Genomic DNA, 25,632 nt, shown 5'->3' with positions numbered 1-25,632 from the left:
CTGAGCCATGCATTCATGTTATGCAGGCTTGTTGAAAAGGAAATGCACATTTCAGCAAACATTGTAGTGTTCAAGAACTTTTTGAAATTGCTCACAGATGTTTAAAATAAGTTTAACTTGAGTTTGCATTAAAGCTGAAAATGTATTTCCTAATGTAACATGAAAGCTAGAAGATATTTGTCAGTAGATTTTCAGTTTACGTCAATATGTAAATCTTACAGATGTGCTTTGATTTCCTTAAGGAGACCGTGTGATATCTGTGAATGATGTGAATCTGGAGGGAATATCACATGATGCTGCTGTGGATATCCTCCAGAACACTCCAGATGATGTGACACTGGTTGTCTCCCAGCCAAAGGAAAGGCTTTATGAAGGTACTGTACAGACTGTGTCAAATGCATTTTCAATGGTATTCAAATTTTTAGATTGATAGACTTTGTAATCACAGCTTTCTCAATTCAGCCTACTCAAATTCACCTGTTCCTGATCTTCTCCACCTTTAAAGGTGACAGATCTGAAGTGGTTGAGAAGATCACGAACGGGTAAATCTGAACTGATTTTAAGGGAGGGTGATTGGTAGAGGAGAGAGATGAAGGTCTCGCTACGATGAGTAAACCTATTCTTAAGTGTCTGAATAGCATTGCAAATGCATTTCACCCCAAGTCTGGTAGTTTTTCAGCAACGTCAGAAGAAATGGTATATAAATCACTTATTTGTCTATTGTTCAGTGTTTTTGTCATTATTGTTATTCCTTTGTCTTGTTTATCCATGAGTGTACTGTAGAAGCACAATGTTATCACGGTTCAATGAGTTATGTTTTGAACCAAAATATTGTCAGACACGCTAATGTAAAAGGTGTTAAAAGCGGTGCCTTAGTCTTCATTGTATAGAAAAATCCTCTATAACCACAATCATGAGGTATTCTTCCCAAAGAGCATTAACCCCAATTATTTAGATGAATCCTGATGTATAAAATGATAGGTTGTGTATGCAACCGTGGTTATCTGAGCAAAGAAGCACTGCCCAAGGGGGAGGGGTTATCAGCACGCATCACTGGAACGCATCGAAGACATTTGTATATCAAAGCTGCCACTGGCCCTTGTGCCCATCACTCAAACAGGACCCTTCCACTTCCTGTTTGTATAAAAGGTGATGTCTGCACAAGGACTTCCTGTTTTTGTCAGGAGCTAGAACTCCTGTGTGACCTTGCAACCTTTGGGCAGTGCATCCTTTTCTCAGATAGCCACGGTTGCATACGCAACCTATTGTTATCTTTCAAGTTAGAAGCACTGCACAAGGGGGAGGGGTTACAGTATAACCAAACCATTGCAAGGGAGCTTGCCCCGAGGCGTACCTACTACAGGCCACATCCTGGATGCCCAGACACGAAGACCGCATTCATGCTGACCTGGGAAGAAATAACGAATGGTGTATCCATGGGGCAACAAGAACCTTGTGCCTACCGCGAAGCATAGTAATAGCGGCCTCCTGCTCTACTAGCAGGGGTAGGAGTGGGGCCAAAACCAAGACCACACCATATAAGCACAGGATGTAGTCTCGCACCCTGTACTCAACATACAGCAGGCTAACCAGATTGGATAGCCACTGCTGGATAATTCAATTAAAAATTGGAACTATGAACACAGAGGGTTAACAAGAGCCAACTCAAGTGCCTTCCGCTGGACACCGCAGCAGTGGCCCCACAGCCTGCTGGCAAAGGAACTATATACATAGCGAGGCACAACGTGCCCTCACTAACAACAGGAGCAGTTGTCCACACTCAGTTTAATAAGGAGCGGACAAGCTCAACTGTCTATTCCAATTATCTATATACATTGCAGGATGCAGGAGCCAGCTCATGCACCGCACGCAGGACACAGGAGCACGTTACACACTGCCGACCAGCAGATAGTGGCAACAGATGCTCTACTGATGTCAATAAATTAACTATATACACAGCGGGGCACGAGTAAACTCAAAGCCTCCCGCTAGACACAGCAGCAGCGGCCCTCAACACAGCTAGCATAGCTAGGGCAGGGTCATAGGCCTGCTGACAAAGGAACAGGGTATGGGTATAAAAACACATGCACTCCTGCCTACAGAATGAACTATATACAAGTCACAGTCCGTTAGGAAGGGAAAACGGTTCTGCATCACTTTTCCCAAGCACGCTCAACAGGCGCAGACAGGGATAGAAAAGCCAGGAGCCAGTGCTTGATGAGCTGCTGAGGCTCAACTGAAGCCAACACTGGATTCCCAATAGAAGGAACCGGGCCCATCACATCCAGCCTGTAGAACCGAAGAAAGGTGTGTGATGAGACCCAACTCGCAGCCGCACAGATGTCTGCCAGAGGGGCACCTTGAAAAAGGGACGCGTAACCCTGAAACCATCTCCTGCAAAACAGACATACGCAGGGTGAAAGGACAGGTCGTATAACTCATGCGTTTTGTCTAACAATAAAAACACCGTCTTCAGTGACACTAATCTGAGGTCAACTGACTGCAAGGGCTCAAATGGGGCCTTGGAAAGTGCGTCCAGCACTATATCAAGGCACCATGCGGGCAGAGAAGGAGTGAGGGTAGGCCTCTTTTCAGAAAATGCGCCTCCAAAAAATGAAAGCCCGGAGGCTCGCCATCAATCCTGACATGACATGAGGAGATGGCAGCCAAATAAACCTTGAGCGTGGATGGGGACTTGCTTTGGTCCAACAGCTCCTGCAGGAATTGCAGAATGACAATTAACTGGGTCATGAGACTTCTCCTGACACCAAGTTTGAAAAGTCCACCAGCAGTAGGAGTACTGCGACCTCATAGAGGGAGCTCTCGCCAACTGAATAGTAGCCACTACTGCGTCTGACAGACCACCCCATGCCATCAGGCGATCCCGCTCAGGGCTAGAGCTGGAGCAGGCTCGGGTTGGGATGCCACAGTGTGCCTTGCACCTGGGACAGCAAGTCCGCCCACAGGGGAAGCTGCCAAGGCTCTCTGACCAAGAGAGAAACCAGGTCCACACACCGTCTGCGGGGCCAGCAAGGTGCTACCAGCAGATCTCTTGTTCCTGCCTGATCTTCTTCAAAACCACTGTGATTAGTGGGAACGGTGGTAATGCGTAGAGGAGACCGCACGGCCACGTGTGGGCTAGCGCATTGATCCCCAGGGTCTCTTACTGATCCCGAACAGAGAATCATGGGCGACAATGTGTGGTCCACCTCTGCCCTGCCATAGCGGCTCCAAAGCTGCTGAATTAGCAGCAGGTGGAGGCACTATTCCGACAATGGGGGGCCTCCCCGAGAGAGGATGTCCGCTGCTGTGTTGGAGATGCCCAGGAGTTGGGCTGCTCTTATGGAGCGCAGCTGAGGTTGTCAGAGGAGGAGGGGAGAAAACCACATCTTCCCTCAGATCCGCCTCCAAATTGGACTCCCCCCATGAGGGCTGAGGGAGATGACATCATCTCACCAGGTCGCCTGCTGACTGGACAGTCTAAGGGGAGAGGACATATAGGCTCCCCTTAGACTCCATAGACATTGCCGGTGGAATGGCAGATGCAGTAGGAGGAGGGGGGAGGCACTCGGGCCGCCTGCGCAGCAAGTAGTGCGCAGATCTGATCCATTCTAATGTTGAGAGCCAGAATGGCAGCATCTCGCCCCATGTCCGCAAAACCTGGGGCCCCTGCACCGACGTCTTGGAGGAGATGAGACCGATGGTTAAGAAGAGGAGGGGGAGGGGGCCCGGGGACGCCTCTCTGCGGGCCTCCTTCTCTGTCCCCTAATTGTCACTGGCAGCAGTGGGACAGAAGCCCCAGTAGTCAATGGCCTGACAGAGGCGCTAAGGCCGTGTGTCCACCAAAGCGCTATTTCAGTGCTATGATACGGAATGTCCACAGAAGTCATGTGTTGAAGTACCTAATGTCGCAGATAGTTTGTGTTGGTAACAAATATTGACTGTACAATGTCAGCACAAGATAGAGGGAAGGCTGAAATGCGTAGAGAGAGAGGACGGACGGTCGGTGTGGTATTTGTCCCACCCCTCCTCCACTGTGATTGGACGGCTGGGTGAAAAGTGACAGTGACGAGCGCTGAATTCACCCAAAGTTGAACATTTTTCAACTCTCGGTGACCAGAAAAAAACACCCAGCGCTCAGCATGGGCCCTGTCACGCTGCCAGCGTTTTAAAAATGCGGTGCTCCCACTGCAAACAATGGAAATAATACGCCGACCTCGCTTTGGTGGACACACGGCCTAAGGGCAAGGTTGAAAGCAGGATCCACCGAAGCCCCACCCTCGCTTAGAGAGGAGGACAGCCTGACGACGCAGCGGCGAAGCTGGCTTCCAGGACGTGACTGGGACCGGTCCCGGACAGCAGGGGCAGACCACGTCGCCACTCCAAGCGGGTAATGTGTGGCACAGTTGCGGGGGCGGGAGGAGGAGGAACGGGGTCTCTCCATCCCGTCAGTACCACGCACGCGCACTACAATGTGAGCGCAGCAAGTGCTCCAGTCAGTGCAGGTACCGAAGGCACATCAGCAGCCGAGGTGCTCTCGCGACAGTGGAGCGCCTAGCAGCACTTTCCTCTGTAAGCACGTCTCCACTGGCAACACAACACAACACAGTGGGGGAGGGGCACTACATGCTGACCACACATTACTGGACTGGGTCGAGAAACCAGAGAACACTTCTACCTCTAAGTTGTGCCTTTTCTTTTTGTGGCAACAACACGGGAGGTCCCGAGGAGTGACATCAAGCACCGCTGAAGTGTGCCGAACAAAGCACTGCACACTGCAAGCGCCGTGTGGGCCGTACAGGCCTAGTCGCAATGTGTGTGCCGGTGCCTGGGGGTAAGGGGTTGTACCAGGGACACTGGGCGACGCACTGTTCAGAATTCAGAGGGCTAACAGTAGAAAAACCACCAGCTGAAGCAGGGTTTAACACACCAGAACCACTACACTGATGAGTGAGCTCAGCAGAGCTGAATCCAGTAAACTGGAAGAGCGAGACCTCCAACAGCTGCAGTCGTGGGTTGTAGTGCGGGCGCAAGCCAGCGGAGGGTCACCTCTCACAGACAAGGTCTCCTACGTCAGACTGAGGCTTAGGCCGGGTGGCCTGGCCTCAGCTATTACTGCCACTGCGTGTGCTCTCGCTGTGGAGGAAAAAGTCCTGTGGACAGAAACCAACACAGCGAATTAGCCTGAATAATAATATTATTATTTAACGACTAGTAGTCGTTTGAAAGCCGAGATGAATCGAGGCCCGGACGGACTTCCATGGTGTGGACAGAACTAAACAGCATGGCTAATTTAAATAAAATTAAAATAGCACAACAACACAACTGTATAGAGTAGGTGGAAGGAAAGCACAGTATGTACTGCCAGCCAACCGAAACGCACAGATTTCTGGTTTGGATAAACACAGAGGGCTCTCTTATGCGTCTTGATGAACCAAGGCAAAGGGCAAAAAGAGGAATTCTTTGTGCAGACATCACCTTTTATACAAACAAGAATTTGAAGAGTCCTGTTTGAGTACAAGGGCCAATGGCAGCTTTGATAGACAAATGTCTTCGATACGTTCCTGCGATGTGCGCTGAAAACCCCTCCCACTTGGGCATTGCTTCAAACTCGAAAGATAACCTTCCATTTGTTCAGTTCCCCTACCATGAGTCATATTAGGCTTTACAAGTGCTATATTTACTAGTATACATTAGGAAAAAGTATAAAACAGGATAATAAAAGAAAAGCAAAACTGGGTGACTGGGGGCTCAGTTTATATAAAAATGCAGATAACTGAGTTTGCCCAACCTTGATGATCCCTTTTTTTACCTTTTTTTCCATTCAGATTCTTCTTCAGGTGTGTCCCATAACAAAAGCAGGAGTCGTGCAAGGTCACCTAAGTGGAGAGAAGAGGGTGAAGACAATTCCTCATCAGAAGAACTCAGCGGGGCTCCGAGTCCCCCCAGACCAGCCTCTCAGTCTGCAGTGTCTGTTGGCCGACTGAAAGAAAGCATGAGTTCCCAGGATTCCAGAACTGAAAGTGCAAATCTTTCTCAGACTCGCATGAATGGTTTTAGTAGGTACCAGATTCCTGATGGAACAACTGACCCGCCCCCTTACCATTCCGAAATGGCTATGGCTCCTGACACGTCTGCACCAGCTTTGCCACCAAAAACCTGGAAAGGAAGAATTCCAGAGACTACTAACGATCCAGATGATTCAGACAGAGGTGACTCGGACATGGATGAAGATACATACTCAAGTAGTCGGGAGAAACAAAACCTCAAAAAGGTAATGATAATCCCTTATTTTAAAAAGTGAGGCAAGATTAAAAAAATAATAACATTAACATAAATAAACACAGCTGGGTGAATCTTGGTTTCAAAGATTCCAAACATGAAAATTTTAAAAATGTATATCAACTAATTTCCTTTTTAGGCTTTAATAACAAGGTCTGAAGTGTTTGTGAGTGTTAAATTATCAGTAAATGTTTTTAAATTAACACCTTTTTGAACGTATTTTCCAAAACAAGTCCTTAAAAATCTCATTACCGCAACTGTCTGAAAACATCAAGACTATTAGGAAAGCTAATACATTTTCACATTTTTAAAAAATTAAGTCATGCACAGTTACTTGAAACTCTGAAATAATATATGTATTTAAATTTATATTTTTATTTGATTTTGACTGATTTCTTTCATTACCGCAACACCTTCCGCAATCAACAACCTAATTTTTTTTTATATTTCATTGAAACCTGACATATTTTCAAAATGACGTGGCAAACCTGAAAGAACATAACGTATAGATTCTGCACATGCATTTAAAAGCAAACTACTATTTTTCCATTCATTAAATGAACACATGTTGCGGTAATGATACATAGGTTTCAGAAATGAGGTTGATGATTTTGGTAATGATAATAAGTGTACTAAGACAGAGGTATGGTTAAAAACATTATAAAATTTAATGTAGAAAATAAATGAGATAATATTGGCACAATCATGGATTCAAGTTCAATCAATTTCATTTTGCAGTGCTTCAAAAGTACATAACATACATAGGCTAAAAACAGAGAACACATAAAAACACATACAACAGCATTAGAACAGTGCTAAACAGGGCAACATTAGAACATATGCTAAAAACACATATACCATATTACCACGGCACTGAAAAATAACCGACCACCTAGGGCAAATACCACAGAGGAGATGTGTATAATTTGTGCACAGCTAAAATATCAAACAAGTATAAATGCACATACCATACACTTCTAATTCATGGAAGTAGTCCATTTGGGAGCAGGTACTATTTTGTCCCCCCAATGTTGACTGGTTGTGTCTCAAATACATTTGTTTCTAAACTTCAAAATGATTGTGAACTAATTACTTTGGCAAGGTAGCTGTGGTATAAGCAGGATAAATCAGTTAACCACACTCCAGGGGGTTAACTGGCCCTCCGCTTCACGGTAATGAGATCAACTTGGAGGTAGGGTGCACTTGGCCATTGTATGGTGGTAACCATCACAGTCTAGTCACCACCCCAACGCCTCCTGCTACCTTGTCAATCCCCCTTCCAATTCCAGTGTTTTACACACATTTGTTTGTGTACTTTGCCCAGATCTCAGGCAACACACAGAAGTGTCGAGCTGAGGATGTGGCAGGTTGTGGCTCTGGGATGATGGCTTTTCTCCCTCAAATCTGATGGATGGAATGAAAAATGTGTTCGCTTCAGTACAACTCATAGTATCGACCTCGTATAAGAACATAAGAAAGTTTACAAACGAGAGGAGGCCATTCGAGCCATCGTGCTCGTTTGGTGTCCTTTAATAACTAAGTGATCCAAGGATCCTATCCAGTCTATGTAAATGTTCCCAAATTTTCAGCTTCAACCACATTGCTGGAGAGTTTGTTCCAGATTGTGATGACTCTCTGTGTGAAGAAGCGTCTCCTGTTTTCCGTTTTGATTGCCTTGAAGCCCAATTTACATTTGTGTCCCCGGGTCCGTGTGTCCCTGCTGATCTGAAAAAGCTCCTCTGGTTTGATGTGGTCGATGCCTTTCATGATTTTGAAGACTTGAATCAAGTCCCCATGTAGTCTCCTCTGTTCCAGGGTGAAAAGGTTCAGTTCCCTCAGTCTCTCAGTAGGACATTCCCTTCAGACCTGGAATAAGTCTGGTTGCTCTCCTCTGAACTGCCTCTAGAGCAGCGATATCTTTCTTGAAGTGTGGAGCCCAGAACTGTACACAGTATCCAGATGAGCTCTAACTAGTGCATTGTACAGTCTGAACATTACTGCCCTTGTTCTAAACTTTACACTTTTGACAATACACCCTAACATTGTGTTTGCCTTTTTTATTGTGTCCCCACACTGTTTGGATGGAGAAAGTGAGGAGTCCACATAGACTCCTAGGTCTATCTCATGTATTGACCATTGCCAATCTGGAAAAAAAGTAAAACAAAAAATACTTAATAGGACTGAGGATTTATCATTAACAACATGACGTGTCCATACCATAAAATATTACCATACCTGTGTGATGGTGCCAGGGAACAGTTCTCCATCATATTGTACAAGGACCCACTCCTCCAATACGATTGTTTCCTTTCATTGAAGGATCCAGTGTTGTGTGAAATGTCTCTTATGCTTGCAATTGCTGCATGTCCTGTGCATGCAGGACATGTCATTGTCACTACACACACTGGCCTGTACAGTCTACCTTGGGGATGATGTTTCTATGACTTCAAGCTGGTGCAGCTTCTTAATCTTCAAGCCAAAGTTTTCATGTGTTTTGCAAGCACATGTTTCTGTCTGTGACTCTTCGCTGGCCAATCCAAAATGGCTTAGGTTTAAAGAATTAAGCCTTGGAATGGTTGTGTCTTGGATTCTCAGATAGAAATCTTCTATGAAGATTTGCCATAGTGTCCGCTAAGGCTCTCTCACAGAATATCTGGCCCTTTTTCTCAATTTAAAGGAAGCGGCTAACAAGTGTGCACATTAGTCTTCTCTGGCTGTTACTGGGAAATGTTCTCTGATGACCTCTCTAGTTTTCTTCTGGACCTCCCTGCCTTCCATGTTGACAATTACCTGCTTCCTCATCTCAGGTCTTTTCTATCAGGTTGACTATCTGTTTGGTCTTCTCTTCTGTGTAGCGCAGCTTTGACCTCAATTTTTATAGTTTTCTTTCTTCTGTTTCTCTTTTTTTGTGATTCCTTTGGGGTAGATGTCTTCATTGGTCCTGGTGTCTATAGATATGTCGCTCTTCTTTTAGGAGTTGAGTTGATGGCAGGGACATTTTCCTGCTGAGGTGAGAATGGCTGTTCTCTTGGGGAGGCTGTGTCTTCTTGAAGATTTTGAATAACTTCATTTGCTTCTTGAACATGTTGAAGTGTATCATCTTCCTTGCTAGATGGTGTTATGTCCAATACAGCTTTTAGCAGTTTCTTTCTTCTGTAATACCTTTGTAACCCTTTCTTAACTATATGGGACATTCAATGAATATAAAGATAAACAAATAAACAAGAACCTGGGCTCCCAGCAGAATAGTGAGTGGGCTGGAATAGATACATAAGCTTACCAATTTCCGGTTACTATTGTTTTAGCGCGGTGCCTCCACTAGAGAAACTTTATGATCAATTTAAATCACTTATGAGATCTCTCTAGAAATATATATGAAAAATTACAATATTTATTCTCTTTATGCTCTTCCCCTTAAACCCAATTTTCCCTTCAAATCTAGATTCAAAAATTAAAGAAACAAAATGAAATAAAATAAGAGTGATAAGTTTCTTAAATTTGTTTCACTTCCCAAATTTTAAATATACCTTAACCCAAAATTACCTACAGTATTACAATTCAGTTAACAGTAATCTCAGAACATAAGCCTCCCGTCCCACGTGGAATGAAAACGTGGTGCACGTCTGGAGAATCAAGTCTCAAGGAAACTCACTCCGATCAATCTGTTCAGCTGTCCGATGCCCAAAGTGAATAAAATGCTATAGATGATCAACTGTTCAGCATACACTGTTTGAAGTTCTCTTACTGATAGTTATCACTGAAATAGTCACGAACAGTCATTGCTCTGCACTCACTCACATGGCAAATGATGTTGCGAGCACAGTGTTCTACACAAAATTCACAATACCTTCACTCAAGGTATGAAATAATGTTTACACAAACGCTCTTTTACTCATGGCTCAGTTTCTTGTCGTTTTGGGCCTTTATATTTGAAATATGTTAGTCTCCAAAACGAACAAACTGGAGAAGAGGATCAGATGCGTGTTAACTTTTTCGTTTCCCTGGAGAAATCACTCCTTCCCACATGAACAGGTGGAACCCAACCAATAAACTACTCATTGATTGGTCAGTAAAACACTACCTCAATTGAATAATATTTCATATTGGTCTAACCCCAAGAAACAAACCCAGGAAACTACCACAAAGCATTTTGGTAGATTACATATTTCACATGACATAAATCGTCATAAGAAAATAAAATGAAATCTAATTATTAAATAAAGAACATTTTAAACACTCTTCAACTATTTCGCTCAGTGTGACAAGTTACATTCAAAATAAAAATGCATTGTAATTCAAAATAAAACATTTTAGGGATCCCTACACCTTTTTGAGTTTTCCCGCCACTGTTTTTTCTTCATGTTGCTTCTTTGTCAGATCATGCCACAATTTTTTCATTATTATTATACATGAACATTCAGTTAATAATTTTTCTGTCATTTGAAAACATGTAGTATAACATCCATTTATTTTTTTCAGAATATTTTCATTTTACTCTGTTTAAATTACAACATAACATACATTCAGACATAGCGGGACGCATTGCGGTAATGAGAATTTCAGCAGAAAATGCAATAAAATTCAAAAATAATTAATTCCAATGTTGAAATTACTCTTTGTGCAAGGTAGATAACACTATTATCTTTATTATGATATTTTGTTATACTATTAAATTACATTTTTTGTATTTTAAATCATTACTGCCATGGTATTCCAATGGTTTCATGAGAATGACCCAGCTAGGGGGGGTTAATATTTTTGTAAATCTATAATCCTTTTAGAAAAAAATACTGAAACACTTTTAAAAAACTGTTTTTTTTTATTTCTAACTCTATTGAAATGCCAGCTTTCTTTCATTTGTGTTGTGTTTTCTGTTCACAGGGGTTATCTCCTACCAACACCATGGGAAAATTAAATGGTAATGCCCAAGGTGTCAAAGATCTCAAGCCAGGAGATCTTTTTGACGTACAATTGTCCAAAAAGGACAACAGCCTGGGCATAAGTGTCACGGTACTGTTCGGCAAGGTTTTCACACTTCACTTTCTTTTTTCTTAACTTGTAACTGTGTGTTGTCTGTAGCCTTGCTGCATGTGAAGTGCTTGGCCTTGTTTGATAGTTGTTGGGGGGGGGGGGAAGAGTGTGATGTTTGGCACTTTGCATGTTATCATTTAAAGACTGAACACAACAAAAATCCATATTAAATCTTCAAAATGAGTACGACGACTTATTTAATTGCACAAGCATGGCATAGCATAGTGCTTGATAACCCTATTAATACATTTACAACATGGATTTCTGTTGCTGGCTATTTAAAAAATCTGGAAAGTAGAAAAACTTGAATGTCCCTCTGCATGACACTTTTTGTATCTTACAGATCTAAAGCGTGTAAGATACAAGAGCATTATATTTCTGTTACTTAATTGCATTCTTCATGCAATTGTTTTTCAGCAGTAAGATATGTGAAAGTAGTACATTCATCACACAGTTGATTTTTTTAATGTTCGAGGGAAACCAGAAATATATACATTTGATAATCTAACTTCACTACTTTTTTGATTAGGAAAATATCTTCTCTCCAAACAGAAATGAGGTATCAAAACAAATCCTGTCATGTGCTTGCATTTGAATTATGTAAATGCATTGCTTTTGACTTAATTTTGCTTACAGAAATTAAAACAAATTGTACTTAACTTGCTAAATCAAATCAAAGTGGGATCACTTGACATTTTTAATATGATTACTGACAATTTTGTATTTGCTCATGTGAGTAGTTGTTTTTTCTTCCATTCCAGGGTGGTGTTAATACCAGTGTGAGGCATGGTGGGATTTATGTCAAGGCTATCATTCCGAAAGGAGCCGCTGAACTTGATGGGAGGATACAGAAGGGTGCGTTGTGATTACAGATATTTAAATAAACCTTTCTCCAGGGTTAGGCATCCATTGTCACTTCCATCTTCCATTCTGACTTTAAAGTGGAAGGAATGAATTCATAAATTGTTAAACCTTTCCTGAAATGTCTGTTGGTCTAAATTTTGATTTTTGGTCTGGGCTTCAATCACATAGTTTTAAGAGACTAAATGAATGATCACAGGTTCAAATACAGGTAGTGACACTGACCTGCTGATCCAGTAAAATGGATGTAAGCCCATTTGTAGTGTTATGTGATATTTTAATCCGAAACCTCAGCAGTAAAATACCGAATATATATTTTCTTTTCCTTTGAGAAAGTAAATGCATTTCAATTATAATCACAATCTGATTCTGTATGAATTGTTTTGTAATAGTTTCCAGGTTTGCCTGCAGCTTTCACTGTCAGCCTTTGTGTTTTTGCAATCATTCTGTGATTCTGGAAAGGGTTTTCTGTTGTAACAAAAGGTCCAATAGTACACTTACAAGTAGTGTCATTTTTAAAATGGCAATCACAGTCAGACAACTCGACAATAAGAGAAAGGTATACTTATTACTAGCTCATTAGGAATTCAGAAATTCAGGTTGCTTTTATTTCTGTCAGGTGACCGAGTTTTGGCTGTTAACGGAAGCAGCCTGGATGGTGCGAGTCACAAGCAGGCTGTGGAGACTTTGAGAGACACTGGCCAAGTGAGCAATAATTCCAGCTGATAATCATCCCCTTGCTTCTACTCTTATTTTTCTTCTCTTCTTTTTATGAGTTGGTGATCACCTCTACAGTAACTGCATATCTTTACAACACTCAGTGGGTGGAGAATTCATTATTCTGCTCTGATTATCCTGAGGGTCATCTTGCAGCAGGATGATACGTTTCCTTCTGACAAATCAGTATTGCTAGGGAAGCTAGCTCATTGAAGCATAAATCATATTTAAGTTTAAGTGAGTGTTTGTATGGACTTTTACAATAAAATAAAAAAAATCAATACATTCCTTACTACAACATTTTTTGTTCATTAACAAAATTCTTAACATAATTTACACCCATATTAATGTGTGTGTGTAATATATACAAGACAGAATATACATTTTGACCTATAGGAGATGTATTTGTTTAGTTTTGTTTGTTTTTTACCCTGAAAACTTTCCCAGGTTGATCCTCTTTAATTTTTGTACATAAATGTGTAGCAAATCATGGTTTTGTAACTTAAGTCCTAAAAATAAGCTATTTGTCAGGTTGTCTAAAATGTGATTGTGCAGTGGATTATGAGATCAGTTTACACATTTACAGTGTCTACCTAATGTACTGTAAGTTTGGCAGAATTGTTTCTAAAACAAATTCATTTATAACAATGTTATACTATTAAACCTTGTACACATGCTAGATATTTGCAGTATATAAAAAATAATCTTAAAAAGGGGTGTCTTTCCAACTTTTTTTTTTTAACTACTACCAAGATAGGGTTAAAGATGCTTTGAAGCAAATATAGCCATGGATCTTCAACCTTATTTCAAGCATATTGTACAGTGGCAAGAGCTACTTGAATTATTAAGGAGACACGTTTTTGTCTCCAAGTCAAATGTCAATACAATATTTTTTTGTTATGACTATGTATTATGTATGAAGTATGTGTATATATTGAGAAAATCCCAAGTATTATGGTTTGAGAAATTCAGTTACATTTCCTAAATGTAACATGGTTTTACAAGCATTTTGTTTTCATTTTACAAGTCTTTTTTTCTGCTTGACATTTACTTCAGGTGGTTCACCTGTTGTTGGAAAAAGGCCAGCTTCCTTTGGCTAATGTACATGCTCCAGTCACCCCACAATGCACCCCTCCATCAGTGCCCAGTGACCAGGCTGAACAAACAGAGAAACAAAAAGCACATAGAGATGCCAGACAGTACAGCTTTGTTACTGATGGTGAGGAAACAGCAATCTGCTGTAATACATTATCCATGACACTTATTCTGCTATGAACACTGTGATGTCAATGTTAGTTATGAAGTAATGACAAGGATAAGGTTGATTTTATAGATGTTCCTTATAAAGAAATGACAAGCCTAATGCCGTGTGTCCACCAAAGCGTTTTTTCCTGAGGTTGGCGTGTTTTTTCAGTTGTTTGCAATGGGAGCGCTGTGTTTTTAAAACGCCGGCTGCGTGACGCGGCACTGAGTGTCTTTTTCACGCTGAGCGCCAAGCGCCGCACGTTTTTTTTCTGGTCGCCGAGAGTTGAAAAATGTTCAACTTCGGGTAAAACGCAGCGCTCGACACTGTCACTTTTTACCCAGCCATCCAATCACAGCGAAGGAGGGGCGGGACAAAAACCACACCGCCCGTCCATCCTCTCTCTACACGCGTCAGCCTTCCCTTGTGCCGACATTGTACAGTCAGTATTTGTTAGCAACATAAACTATCTGCGACATCAGGTACTTCAACACATTACTTCCGCGGATATTCTGTATCACAGCAATGAAACAGTGCTACGCCTCCAAAGCTCTGTCAAGTGCTCGCAGTCGGGCGCTTTCAGACGAGCGCCGGGCGTTTTTCAGCTGTGGAAAACGCTTTGGTGGACACGGCCTAAGGCCTTCAGATAGTGTTTTTCTCTTAATTGACTGCCTAACCCTTTGAAACTCTAAGAATTTCTCCCCTTTGTCCAGAAATGTTCATGACTCTGCAGTATCATATTGAAATTTAAACAGACCATTTATATATTATATATATATATATATATATATATATATATATATATATATATATATATATATATTAATAATTTATATTACTTTTATTTTCCAATTAAATATTAGATACTTTTCAGAGTATCACTATTGTTGATGTTCTTGTAAGGCTGGAATTGGTGCTTGGCAAGCGAACTAAACTGCTTGAAGAGTTCCTGCAGCAAGATACCAGTTTATAAATCATTCAAACACAATATATTGTATTTATTTATGGACTATCCATATGACCTTTAAATCTCCCCTTGATTAATTTGGGAGGTTGCAATCCCCCCGAGACCTACTGTCTCACCTCCTAGGACTCCCGTTTGATTCCAGCCTGTTGAGTTTGCATGTCCTCCCCATGTCCATGTAGGTTTTCTCCCAGTGCTCTGGTTTCCTCCCAAGTGCCATAGATCTGCTGCTTCAGTTGATTGGCTACTTTAAATTGCCCTTTTGTGCGTATGTGGCGTGTGTGTGTTTTCTGCCCTGTCATGGATTGGCATCCTGTCCAGGGTGTACCCTGCCTTGCACCCTTTGACTGCCAGGTTAAGCTGCAGATCACTGTGACCCTGTACTGGATATAGCAGATGACCACCTCAAACTTAAGGCTGCTGTAAATTTATTAAAAGTACTGGATCTGTCTTTAAAATGTTAAAATAGATTTCACAGCTTTATTCAAACTAATATGATAGTTAATTTTTTGGAGGGGCATCTGTAAGACCTGTAAGCATCCTCATTATTTATTGTAAAATTCACTTAGTGCTGCGTTGCATTAATCTTCACAGACAACATTTTTGAGGTGAAACTGCTGAAGAATACTTCAGGCCTGGGGTTCAGTTTCAGCAGAGAGGAGAACCTGCCCAATGAGCCAACTGGGGCCAGCATGGTGAGGGTGAAAAAGCTGTTCCCAGCACAACCAGCTGCTGAGAGTGGTCAGATTGAAGTGGGTGATGTCATCCTCCGTGTTAATCAAACTCCATTGAAAGGACTTTCACAACACGTACGTCATATTGTTAACTGCTTGACTACATAGAACTGTTATAGGGTCCATAGTAATCCAGTAAAAAGTAGAAGGGTTATGTTTGTTGGAAAGCTATTTGTTTACAGTGCAAAATATTTGGGCGTATACTAAGTTAAAACATTGTCACCAGTTAAAAATCATATTTTGATAGCCCCTAAAACCCCCATATTTATGTCTGCAGCTTTGCATTTACAACTGCATAGGACGCAGACTCCACTAATCATCACAAAACAGGAAATGCACATCAGGCTCACAGGTTCGCAGCTCTTTCTTGAACTGCACGCATCTCTGCCACATTGCTCTTCACTTTATAGTTAATGTGCATTATTTGAACTATTTTTGCTGTTCAGCATGTCTGAGAAGAGGAAGAGTCCCCTCCCTTTCTGTTTTTCTCTAACAATCCTACATAATAAAATGTTTAGTTTTAGTTAATAAATGTAAAGGTGCATACATTACTATTATTACATTTCCTAAGTTGCTGTAGTCACTTTGGGCAGGAAATGGGTTTCCAGGAATGGAGCCATCATTTATAACATTTCGCTTATGGGAATAAGAAAAAGGATTAGTATGATGACATCTTTAATTACAACAGTTTTCCAGGAACCAGATTGGTCATAAATGTGTGGGTTGCCTGTAGTTATTTTACCGTATACCAATTGCTAAAAAAAAAAAAAAAAAGATCATATAGATGTGTTGCTTGTAATAGAATAGAAGTTTCTTGAACATAAATATCTTTCAATGTATTTTAACGTAAAACCTACCATTTTACCTATATTCCATAAGAATTATGTAGTTCTCAATTTGGACTTACTGAGTCATCGAAGGTCACAGTTGAGAAAATCTTTGGATACACTTTATAAATAACACAGAAACTAAGAATAATTTATTGAGATTTATAATGCAGACAATAAGAATTATAACATTATTTTTCACTTTGGTTGTGCTAGTGTCTTTTGTAAATGAGGAATTGGTACTAAATATTTTTTAACTGAAGGGGAAAAACACCAAACCTGTCAAAAGTCAATTTAATATTTCTTTGTGAGCAGATGAAATCTTTATTCAAATTAAGGTTTAACTGATTATTTCTACTATCATACTAAAAAAGGGTAGCTTTGTGTTAATTTTTCTGAAAAAACATCTCAATTTAAAAATATATTACTTAAAGGTAGGGTATGCAATCTTTTCCAGAAACATTTTTTGTTATACTGGTTGAAAGTCTCTTCACATCCTGATAGTAATCAGTAATTTAAGTGGTCTAAATGTAAAAATACACTCACCTAAAGGATTATTAGGAACACCTGTTCAATTTCTCATTAATGCAATTATCTAACCAACCAATCACATGGCAGTTGCTTCAATGCATTTAGGGGTGTGGTCCTGGTCAAGACAATCTCCTGAACTCCAAACTGAATGTCTGAATGGGAAAGAAAGGTGATTTAAGCAATTTTGAGCGTGGCATGGTTGTTGGTGCCAGACGGGCCGGTCTGAGTATTTCACAATCTGCTCAGTTACTGGGATTTTCACGCACAACCATTTCTAGGGTTTACAAAGAATGGTGTGAAAAGGGAAAAACATCCAGTATGCGGCAGTCCTGTGGGCGAAAATGCCTTGTTGATGCTAGAGGTCAGAGGAGAATGGGCCGACTGATTCAAGCTGATAGAAGAGCAACTTTGACTGAAATAACCACTCGTTACAACCGAGGTATGCAGCAAAGCATTTGTGAAGCCACAACACGTACAACCTTGAGGCGGATGGGCTACAACAGCAGAAGACCCCACCGGGTACCACTCATCTCCACTACAAATAGGAAAAAGAGGCTACAATTTGCACAAGCTCACCAAAATTGGACAGTTGAAGACTGGAAAAATGTTGCCTGGTCTGATGAGTCTCGATTTCTGTTGAGACATTCAGATGGTAGAGTCAGAATTTGGTGTAAACAGAATGAGAACATGGATCCATCATGCCTTGTTACCACTGTGCAGGCTGGTGGTGGTGGTGTAATGGTGTGGGGGATGTTTTCTTGGCACACTTTAGGCCCCTTAGTGCCAATTGGGCATCGTTTAAATGCCACGGCCTACCTGAGCATTGTTTCTGACCATGTCCATCCCTTTATGACCACCATGTACCCATCCTCTGATGGCTACTTCCAGCAGGATAATGCACCATGTCACAAAGGTCGAATCATTTCCAATTGGTTTCTTGAACATGACAATGAGTTCACTGTACTAAACTGGCCCCCACAGTCACCAGATCTCAACCTAATAGAGCATCTTTGGGATGTGGTGGAACGGGAGCTTCGTGCCCTGGATGTCCTATCAATATGGGCCAACATTTCTAAAGAATGCTTTCAGCACCTTGTTGAATCAATGCCACGTAGAATTAAGGCAGTTCTGAAGGCGAAAGGGGATCAAACACATATTAGTATGGTGTTCCTAATAATCCTTTAGGTGAGTGTATATATATATCTATATATATATATATATATATCTTCTGTGGAAGGGACAGGACTAAAAAACGATCGACCAATCATTGCATTCGATCCAAATGTAATGATAGGATGTCCTTCCTGTCTGTCAATCTATATTTGCATACCGCCGCGCAACTTGTTCACGCAGACAATCACACGTCATCAGCGCGGGAACCTTGATGCTTTGCAGAGCGAGCGTGAGAATGAAAGGCGAGCCGCAACTACTATTTTTAAAAACATAATAACCGTAAATAAGATGTTTACGTTCATTCTTATTGTAATGTCTAAGCTGTGAAAGAGACATGAGGTAATCTGAAACCACTGCGCTCGATTCCACCCACACATCTCTCCTCTTGGCGCTGAGACTCTGCTCTGTTTATGTGTTCATGTGTGATGGAGGGGGCGTGGCTTTGGAGACGCCTCTGAAGTGAGGGCGGGCTCTATGCTTTCATAACAAGCTTGCTAACTGCTGGCCTCTCAGCATTGCATACCCTAGCTTTAACCTGTTAGATGTGATTTTACCATTTTTAAAAAATTGTATTTTGGTATTAACTGTTATCTCACTGCATTACTGTCTTTGTTGATTTTTAGGAAGTCATATCAGCACTAAGGGGGTCTGCTCAGGAGGTCACTCTACTTCTGTGCCGACCGCAAACAGGAGTTCTACCAGATATAGATGCAACATCAATGGTAGGGAGATAAATACCTTAATCAATATGATGTTTATTAGATATGCAAATCTGACCCCTTATATTTCCTTTCTGAATAATAATCCAAGAAAAAACATGACAACTCATGACAATTAACATTAATATAGGTATTTATTATGCCTTTTAAGAGTTTAATACTTTAAAGTACAAGTCTTGTATGTTTCCTGTTGACATTTAATTTTTGAACTATAGAGTATAATTCCTGCTCATTAGAATTGACATCAGTAAAGTTTTAAAAAGATGTATGCAGAATTTCAGTTGATTCAAGTAAATGCAATCTGTCAGGTCCTGCATTAATAACAGCGATTTATAGGTTTGAGCTTCTTTTCTACATCTTCCAGACTCCTATGGCTTCCCTCAGAAAAGGGCTCTCAGAACCCTTTGACTCCAGTCAGAGCAGAGTGACCTTGTTGCAGGCGGACCAGAGTAATCGCTTCCCTGAGGAGGGGGAGGGGAAGGCAGGGGAGGGGAAGGCAGGGGAGGGCGAAGAAGCACTGGAGAGACTCCAGCTCAAGTCTCCATCACGAAGGGACAGTTACAGTGACAGCACAGAAGACGACGAGGTGGGGAAAACTTTCAGCTCATCACTGGAACAGAGCAGTCAAGCCTGGGAACAAAGTATCTACAAGACCCCCAGCAGCAACCCGGTCTTAAACACTAGTCAGTACGAAACCCCGTGCGGAGTGGAGGACACAATCCGCACCCCTTGCTACTCTCCTCAACGATCACCCAGCAAGCCGGAGTTTAATGACAGGTTGGAATATCTAAATATGCTCCACTTTTTTGGCAGTAGGTAATCAAGAGACTGTGTAAAATTAGTTTCATACTGGAAGGCAAATTGAATATTTTTGGATTACATTTATGCACTTTAACTTTAGTCAATTATTTTGATATTACTATAGAAATGTTACACTTTCAATTTCTTCTGTAACTTTTAAGGAATGTGGAACCATAATATTCAAGAACTTATGGTATTCTTCAGCAGCAAGTTTTCCATTATGAATTCTGGTCTATAAAGAATTTCCCAGTGATAAAATTACTTGGTAATTTAATAAGCCACTTATAATAAGCCAGGTTTAAACTTTGCAGTTTTGTGGTTTGAGACTGCATATAGTTTTAATTTTATATACCATTACATCTATCCAATGCATCTAAATTTGCACTGTCAAACAGGAATTAATCACATGGTGCACATGGTAAAAGTATTGTTGTTTTGCATGAGCATTGATGTCAGGTCAGACACAAGTGCTGCTGCCTGCTTCCAACTTTGTGTTGGCTCTTACATACCATATCATAGATATACACCGATCAACCATAACATTATGACCACATGCCTAATATTGTGTAGGTCTGCCTTTTGCCACTAAAACAGCCCTGACCCGTTGAGGCATGGACTCCACTAGACTTCTGAAGGTGTGCTGTGGTATCTGGCGCCAAGATGTTAGCAACAGATCCTTTAAGTCCTGTAAGTTGCGAGGTGGGGCCTCCATGGATCGGACTTGTTTGTCCAGCACATCCCACAGATGCTCGATTGGATTGAGATCTGGGGAATTTGGAGGCCAAGTTAACACCTTGAACTCGTTGGTCTGAGGAACACAACATTCCTGAACGATTTTTGCTTTGTGGTAGGGCGCATTATCCTGCTGAAAGAGGCCAGTGCCATCAGGGAATATCGTTTCCATGAAAGGGTGTACATGGTCTGCGACAATGCTTAGGTAGGTGGTACATATCAAAGTAACATCCACATGAATGGCAAGACCCAAGGTTTCCCAGCAGACATTTGCCCAAAGTATCACACTGACTCCGCCGACTTGCCTTCTTCCCATAATGCATCCTGGTGCTATGTGTTCTCCAGGTAAGCGACGCACATGCACCCAGCCATCCACGTGATGAAACGGAAAACGTGATTCATCAGATCAGGCCACCTTCCTCCATTCCTCCGTGGTCCAGTTCTGATGCTCATGTGCCCATTGTAGGCACTTTCGGCAGTGGACACGGGTCAGCATGGGCACCCTGACTGGTCTGCAGCTACGCAGCCACATACGTAACAAACTGCGATGCACTGTGTGTTCTGACACCTTTCTATCAGAACCAGCATGAACTTTTTCAGCAATTTGAGCTACAGTAGCTCATCTGTTGGATCGGACCACACGGGCCAGCCTTCGCTCCCCACCTGCATCAATGAGCCTTGGCCGCCCATGAGCCTGTCGCCGGTTCACCGATTTTCCTCCCTTGGACCACTTTTGATAGGTACTGACCACTGCAGACCGGGAACACCCCACAAGAGCTGCAGTTTTGGAGATGCTCTGGCCCAGTCGTCTAGCCATCACAATTTGGCCCTTGTCAAAGTCGCTCAGATCCTTACACTTGCCCATCAACTTTGAGGACAAAATGTTCACTTGCTGCCTAATATATCCCACCCACTGACAGGTGCCATGATAACGTGATTATCAGTGTTATGGCTGATCGGTGTATATGTATATTTCAAGGTTGCTTGTATTTCTAGAAGGGCTCCCTAATCTGGTATGATGGTGGATGGGACAGACTGTTTTCATATTTATTTTCATTGTTCTTTGTTTTTTTGTCCATGTGCCCTGGCGTATAGCAACCCTCCAACCCCAGTACCCTCTGAGATGGATTGTCAGTCTCAATCAGAGGTCCCCTCTCCAAGACCCATAGACAAGGACCAGATGCCCACATCACTACCACGCAAGCACCAGCAAGGGGGTACAGGAGTACTCTCAAACACTTTCTGTGACAAAGAGCTTGAGGAACTCGAACCTGTAAGAATTTTGCATTACTCATATATATATATATATATATATATATATATATATATATATATATATATATATATATATATATATATATATATATATAGATTATTATTATTTTTATTTCTTGGCAGATGCCCTTATCCAGGGCAACTTATACCATAAGTTTAATGTCTCAGTGTACTCAGAAATTAAAGCATAGAACAAATAAACAATGGGAGATAAAAAAAAAAATAATGGAATAGTTTTGTTTAACAATGTAACCCCTTAAGCTGACAAACCCCTCTGGTACCAGATCCATGTGCTTCTCTTAAATCCCAAGTGTACTCTTCACTGTTGTGTTGTATGGCAAGTGTTTGGTATCGCAGTAAAGCTGAGACTCTCAGCTTTCTAACGATGTGAAGCATTTGCTGAAGTGAACATTTTGATTATATCCCCCCGCCTTTAAGCCCCCCCACCCCCCTCCACATTCTGAAATGGGGCGGTGGGGGGATACTTGGTCTGAGTAGGAATAAAAAATCTCAGAAAATATTGACAATTATGACATATTCTGGAACCAGACAGTCTACTGATCAAAACAAGACCATCCACGTTTTGGTAGAAGCAACACACACCTGTAAAGAGTTCAAAATGTCAAGATGTAAAACTCTGTTTACAGTGTACTAATACACAACGATTTTACATAATTGGATCTGACCTTCTCTGTGTTTGATCAAAACAAGCCTATTTGCAAAGAAATCCGATTGAAACAGAGATCTATCACCGTCTGAATGAGACCCCCCCCTCCCGGAGCAGACTGTGCATTTACCCCCTGGGCTCTGAATGACAGTGGGCAACATGGAAACTGTAAATCGGATGTGTTTGAGAATGAAACGCACTGGTACCAAAGAGAATAACCTTTCAAACTATGTGCACATTGTAGGAATACAGTGTAACTTCTGTGCACAGGAGCTGTGTGTATCACTACCAAATAATGCATAAGAGGGTGTAGTAACACAGTATATAACTCTGAAATGTACTGTATTTTTCAGTTGTTTTTTTTTTACCTCCGGCAGTTTACAGCTTACCTTTGTACCATTTCAGGTTATTCACTGGACTTGAACTGCTTAAATTCCAATACAAACTAAAAAAAAAATAGGGTTGTTCTAAAACTTTTGACCGGTAGAGTGTGAGTTTGTGTATATGTATGTATGTGTGTATATATACACATACAGTACTGTGAAAGTTTTAGGCAGCTGTACAGTAAGAATGCTTTCAAAAATATACATGTTAATAGATTATATTTTTCAATTAACTAAATGCAAAGTGAATGAACAGACAAATCAATATCTGGTGTGACCACCCTTTGCCTTCAAAACAGCATCAGTTCTTCTAGGTACACTTGCACAAAGTCAGGGATTTTGTAGGCATATAGTCAGGTGTATGATTATATAATTTATATATATATATGTGTGTGTGTGTGTGTATATATATATATATATATATATATATATATATATATATATATATTTTTTTTTTTTTTTTTTTTTTTTTTTTTTTTTTCCATCACAAACATTCACATCAGCATAGCAACACTTTACTTTTCTCTGTTTTTCCATAGGAAGCTGAACTCACTGTCTCATTAACTAAATCAGAGAAGGGAAGCCTGGGTTTCACTGTAACGAAAGAAAATGATCACAGCTGTTACATTCATGACATCATCCAAGACCCAGCTATGGGTGATGGCAGGCTAAAGCCTGGAGACAGGCTTATTATGGTATGTGACTCCCGAGTTGGCAAATGTTTTGATCGATTTGATTTTCTTTGTAGCTTCAATATCTCAGAACACTTTAACAAGTATGTTATAACACAGTGTGGCAATGTGTTTCAAACCACTTTTCTTATTGCAGGTGAATAAAACTGATGTCACCTACATGAGTCACACTGAAGTAGTTAATGTTGTTCGAGCTGCACCTAAGGTGGTTGATTTAGTTGTTGGGCGTGTCTTGGAAATCCCAAAGTCTCCTATCGAACCCCACAGGCTGCAAGACATTACATTTCAGTGCCACGAAGAGATACTTGGTAAGGGTGTCTATGATATTAAACATACTGTTGTGTATTGAAAGTATTGAATGTGAGTCAGGAATCAGTTCAGACACAAGATGCTCATAAAAAGTACGTCAAAATTCTTTAAACAAATGTTTTAATTGTACACATGACCGTAACACATTAAGTTTAAAAATATATAAAAACAGACATACCAATAGATATATCTAATGTTGCATGCATGGTAAATTATAACTATCCACATACTATGCATAAATGGCATAACTCTTCCAGACTACAGATTCTTTCAAAGTTGTACTGTATTGGGCTTAGTCCTCCAGTCTTAGTAGTTCAGTCCCTTCTTTTGACAAGTTTCACTTTCTGAAAAAGAAACATTTGTTGGTGAGATCAGGTTTCTAGGATCTCCACTGACACTCTTAGAATTATTTTGTATTTAATTATATTATTTTATTGCATTTCATATGGTTAAAGATTAAACATGCTTAGTCTACCATGACCTTATCTAGAGTTACTCTATAGAAGCACCAATTTGGGAAGTTCAATGTTTTGTTGCATAATGTCTGAATTTGAGGGTGCAGTATTTCCCCTGTATAAAGATATTGGAAGAACATTCAAATATATTTGTCAAATGCTTTTTTTCTTCAATGATTAAATCATTTACACATTAAGCTATTTAAAAAATATTATTCATTAAGATATTAAAAGTGTGTATTGTATCTTCTTGTGTAGGCCTGATTCTAGGAGGGGGCAAAGACAGTCCATATAAAGTGATCTATGTGGCAGAAATGATTCCTGGATCAGTGGCTTCAAGAGATGGCAGTCTGCAACAACTTGACCTCATCCATTTCATTAATGGGATCCCTACTAAAGACCTGACTCTCAGTGAGTCCAAAAGGCTTCTGGAACAATCTCATCCCAATATTATGCTTAAAGCCACAAGGTAACCTTCATAAAGTTGAATGGTCAAAAAATAAAACTGCCGAGATATTTGAGTTTTGGTACGTCAGAGTTTTTGTACAGCTTAACATTGTTCAGTTAGTGACTCTTGTTTATAGGTTTATTTGTATTACTGAGTGAAATGAGAACTGAAGAAATATTGATTTAAATGTATGGTCCTGGTGACCTTGTTAGAATCAAGGCACATATGAATGTTTTAATTAGCTTACTGCCACAAACAACTGCCCTAGTTATTTGAATATGACTGAACTATTGGAGTTAGTCTCAAATACATTCATACATTAAAAAATTAGTTCTATGGCTCTACAATACGTTAATGCGATTATGGTTACAAATGCTCATTCAGAAAATGTATAATGGGGGCAAATTGAGCTGCTTCCGCACTTTGACCTCTCAGGCAAAGTTAGTACATCATTGATTCACTTGTCCTGCCCTTCGAGAATGATTGATGCTAGGAAGAAATTACAAGTGTAAAAATATTGTGCCAAATTTTTAAACGTAAATAAATAAAATGAAATCAATAAATATATTTTGATTTTTCCTTTTTGTATCTATTTCTATATTTATTCGTATTATATATATTTTTTTAATTTTGTTACAAATTATCCTCCATAGGAGAATACATAAAATACTGATATATTGGATATACTATTTGTAAAACACATGTTGCTGCGCTCTGCAGTGTTAATAGTATTACAGTTTGCATATCTTAATTTGAGCAAGAAGTAAAATGCACTGCAAGTTACATAA

General features: G+C 40.6%; 1 protein-coding gene across 4 annotated transcripts in view; it reads left to right on the top strand.

The window, feature by feature from the left end:
- The window catches only part of ptpn13 (protein tyrosine phosphatase non-receptor type 13), a 114,478-nt gene that overhangs the window by 71,466 nt on the left and 17,380 nt on the right, over positions 1-25,632 (top strand). For 2 of the 4 annotated variants that reach the window (XM_066710750.1, XM_066710749.1), the window contains exons 23-35: positions 243-374; positions 5,829-6,274; positions 11,164-11,292; positions 12,075-12,168; positions 12,794-12,879; positions 13,948-14,110; positions 15,693-15,907; positions 18,987-19,085; positions 19,447-19,859; positions 21,711-21,888; positions 23,480-23,635; positions 23,769-23,940; positions 24,655-24,865. In XM_066710750.1, the coding sequence (XP_066566847.1) occupies positions 243-374; positions 5,829-6,274; positions 11,164-11,292; positions 12,075-12,168; positions 12,794-12,879; positions 13,948-14,110; positions 15,693-15,907; positions 18,987-19,085; positions 19,447-19,859; positions 21,711-21,888; positions 23,480-23,635; positions 23,769-23,940; positions 24,655-24,865 (2,494 nt within the window). Of the gene's footprint in view, positions 1-242; positions 375-5,828; positions 6,275-11,163; positions 11,308-12,074; positions 12,169-12,793; positions 12,880-13,947; positions 14,111-15,692; positions 15,908-18,986; positions 19,086-19,446; positions 19,860-21,710; positions 21,889-23,479; positions 23,636-23,768; positions 23,941-24,654; positions 24,866-25,632 lie in introns of all 4 variants that reach the window. The other 2 variants (XM_066710748.1, XM_066710747.1) reach the window with 1 other exon arrangement.

This window comes from Amia ocellicauda, chromosome 8, assembly GCF_036373705.1.
Source record: "Amia ocellicauda isolate fAmiCal2 chromosome 8, fAmiCal2.hap1, whole genome shotgun sequence".
NCBI classification, from domain to species: Eukaryota; Metazoa; Chordata; class Actinopteri; order Amiiformes; family Amiidae; genus Amia; species Amia ocellicauda.
This window is presented reverse-complemented; position numbering and strand designations above follow the sequence as displayed.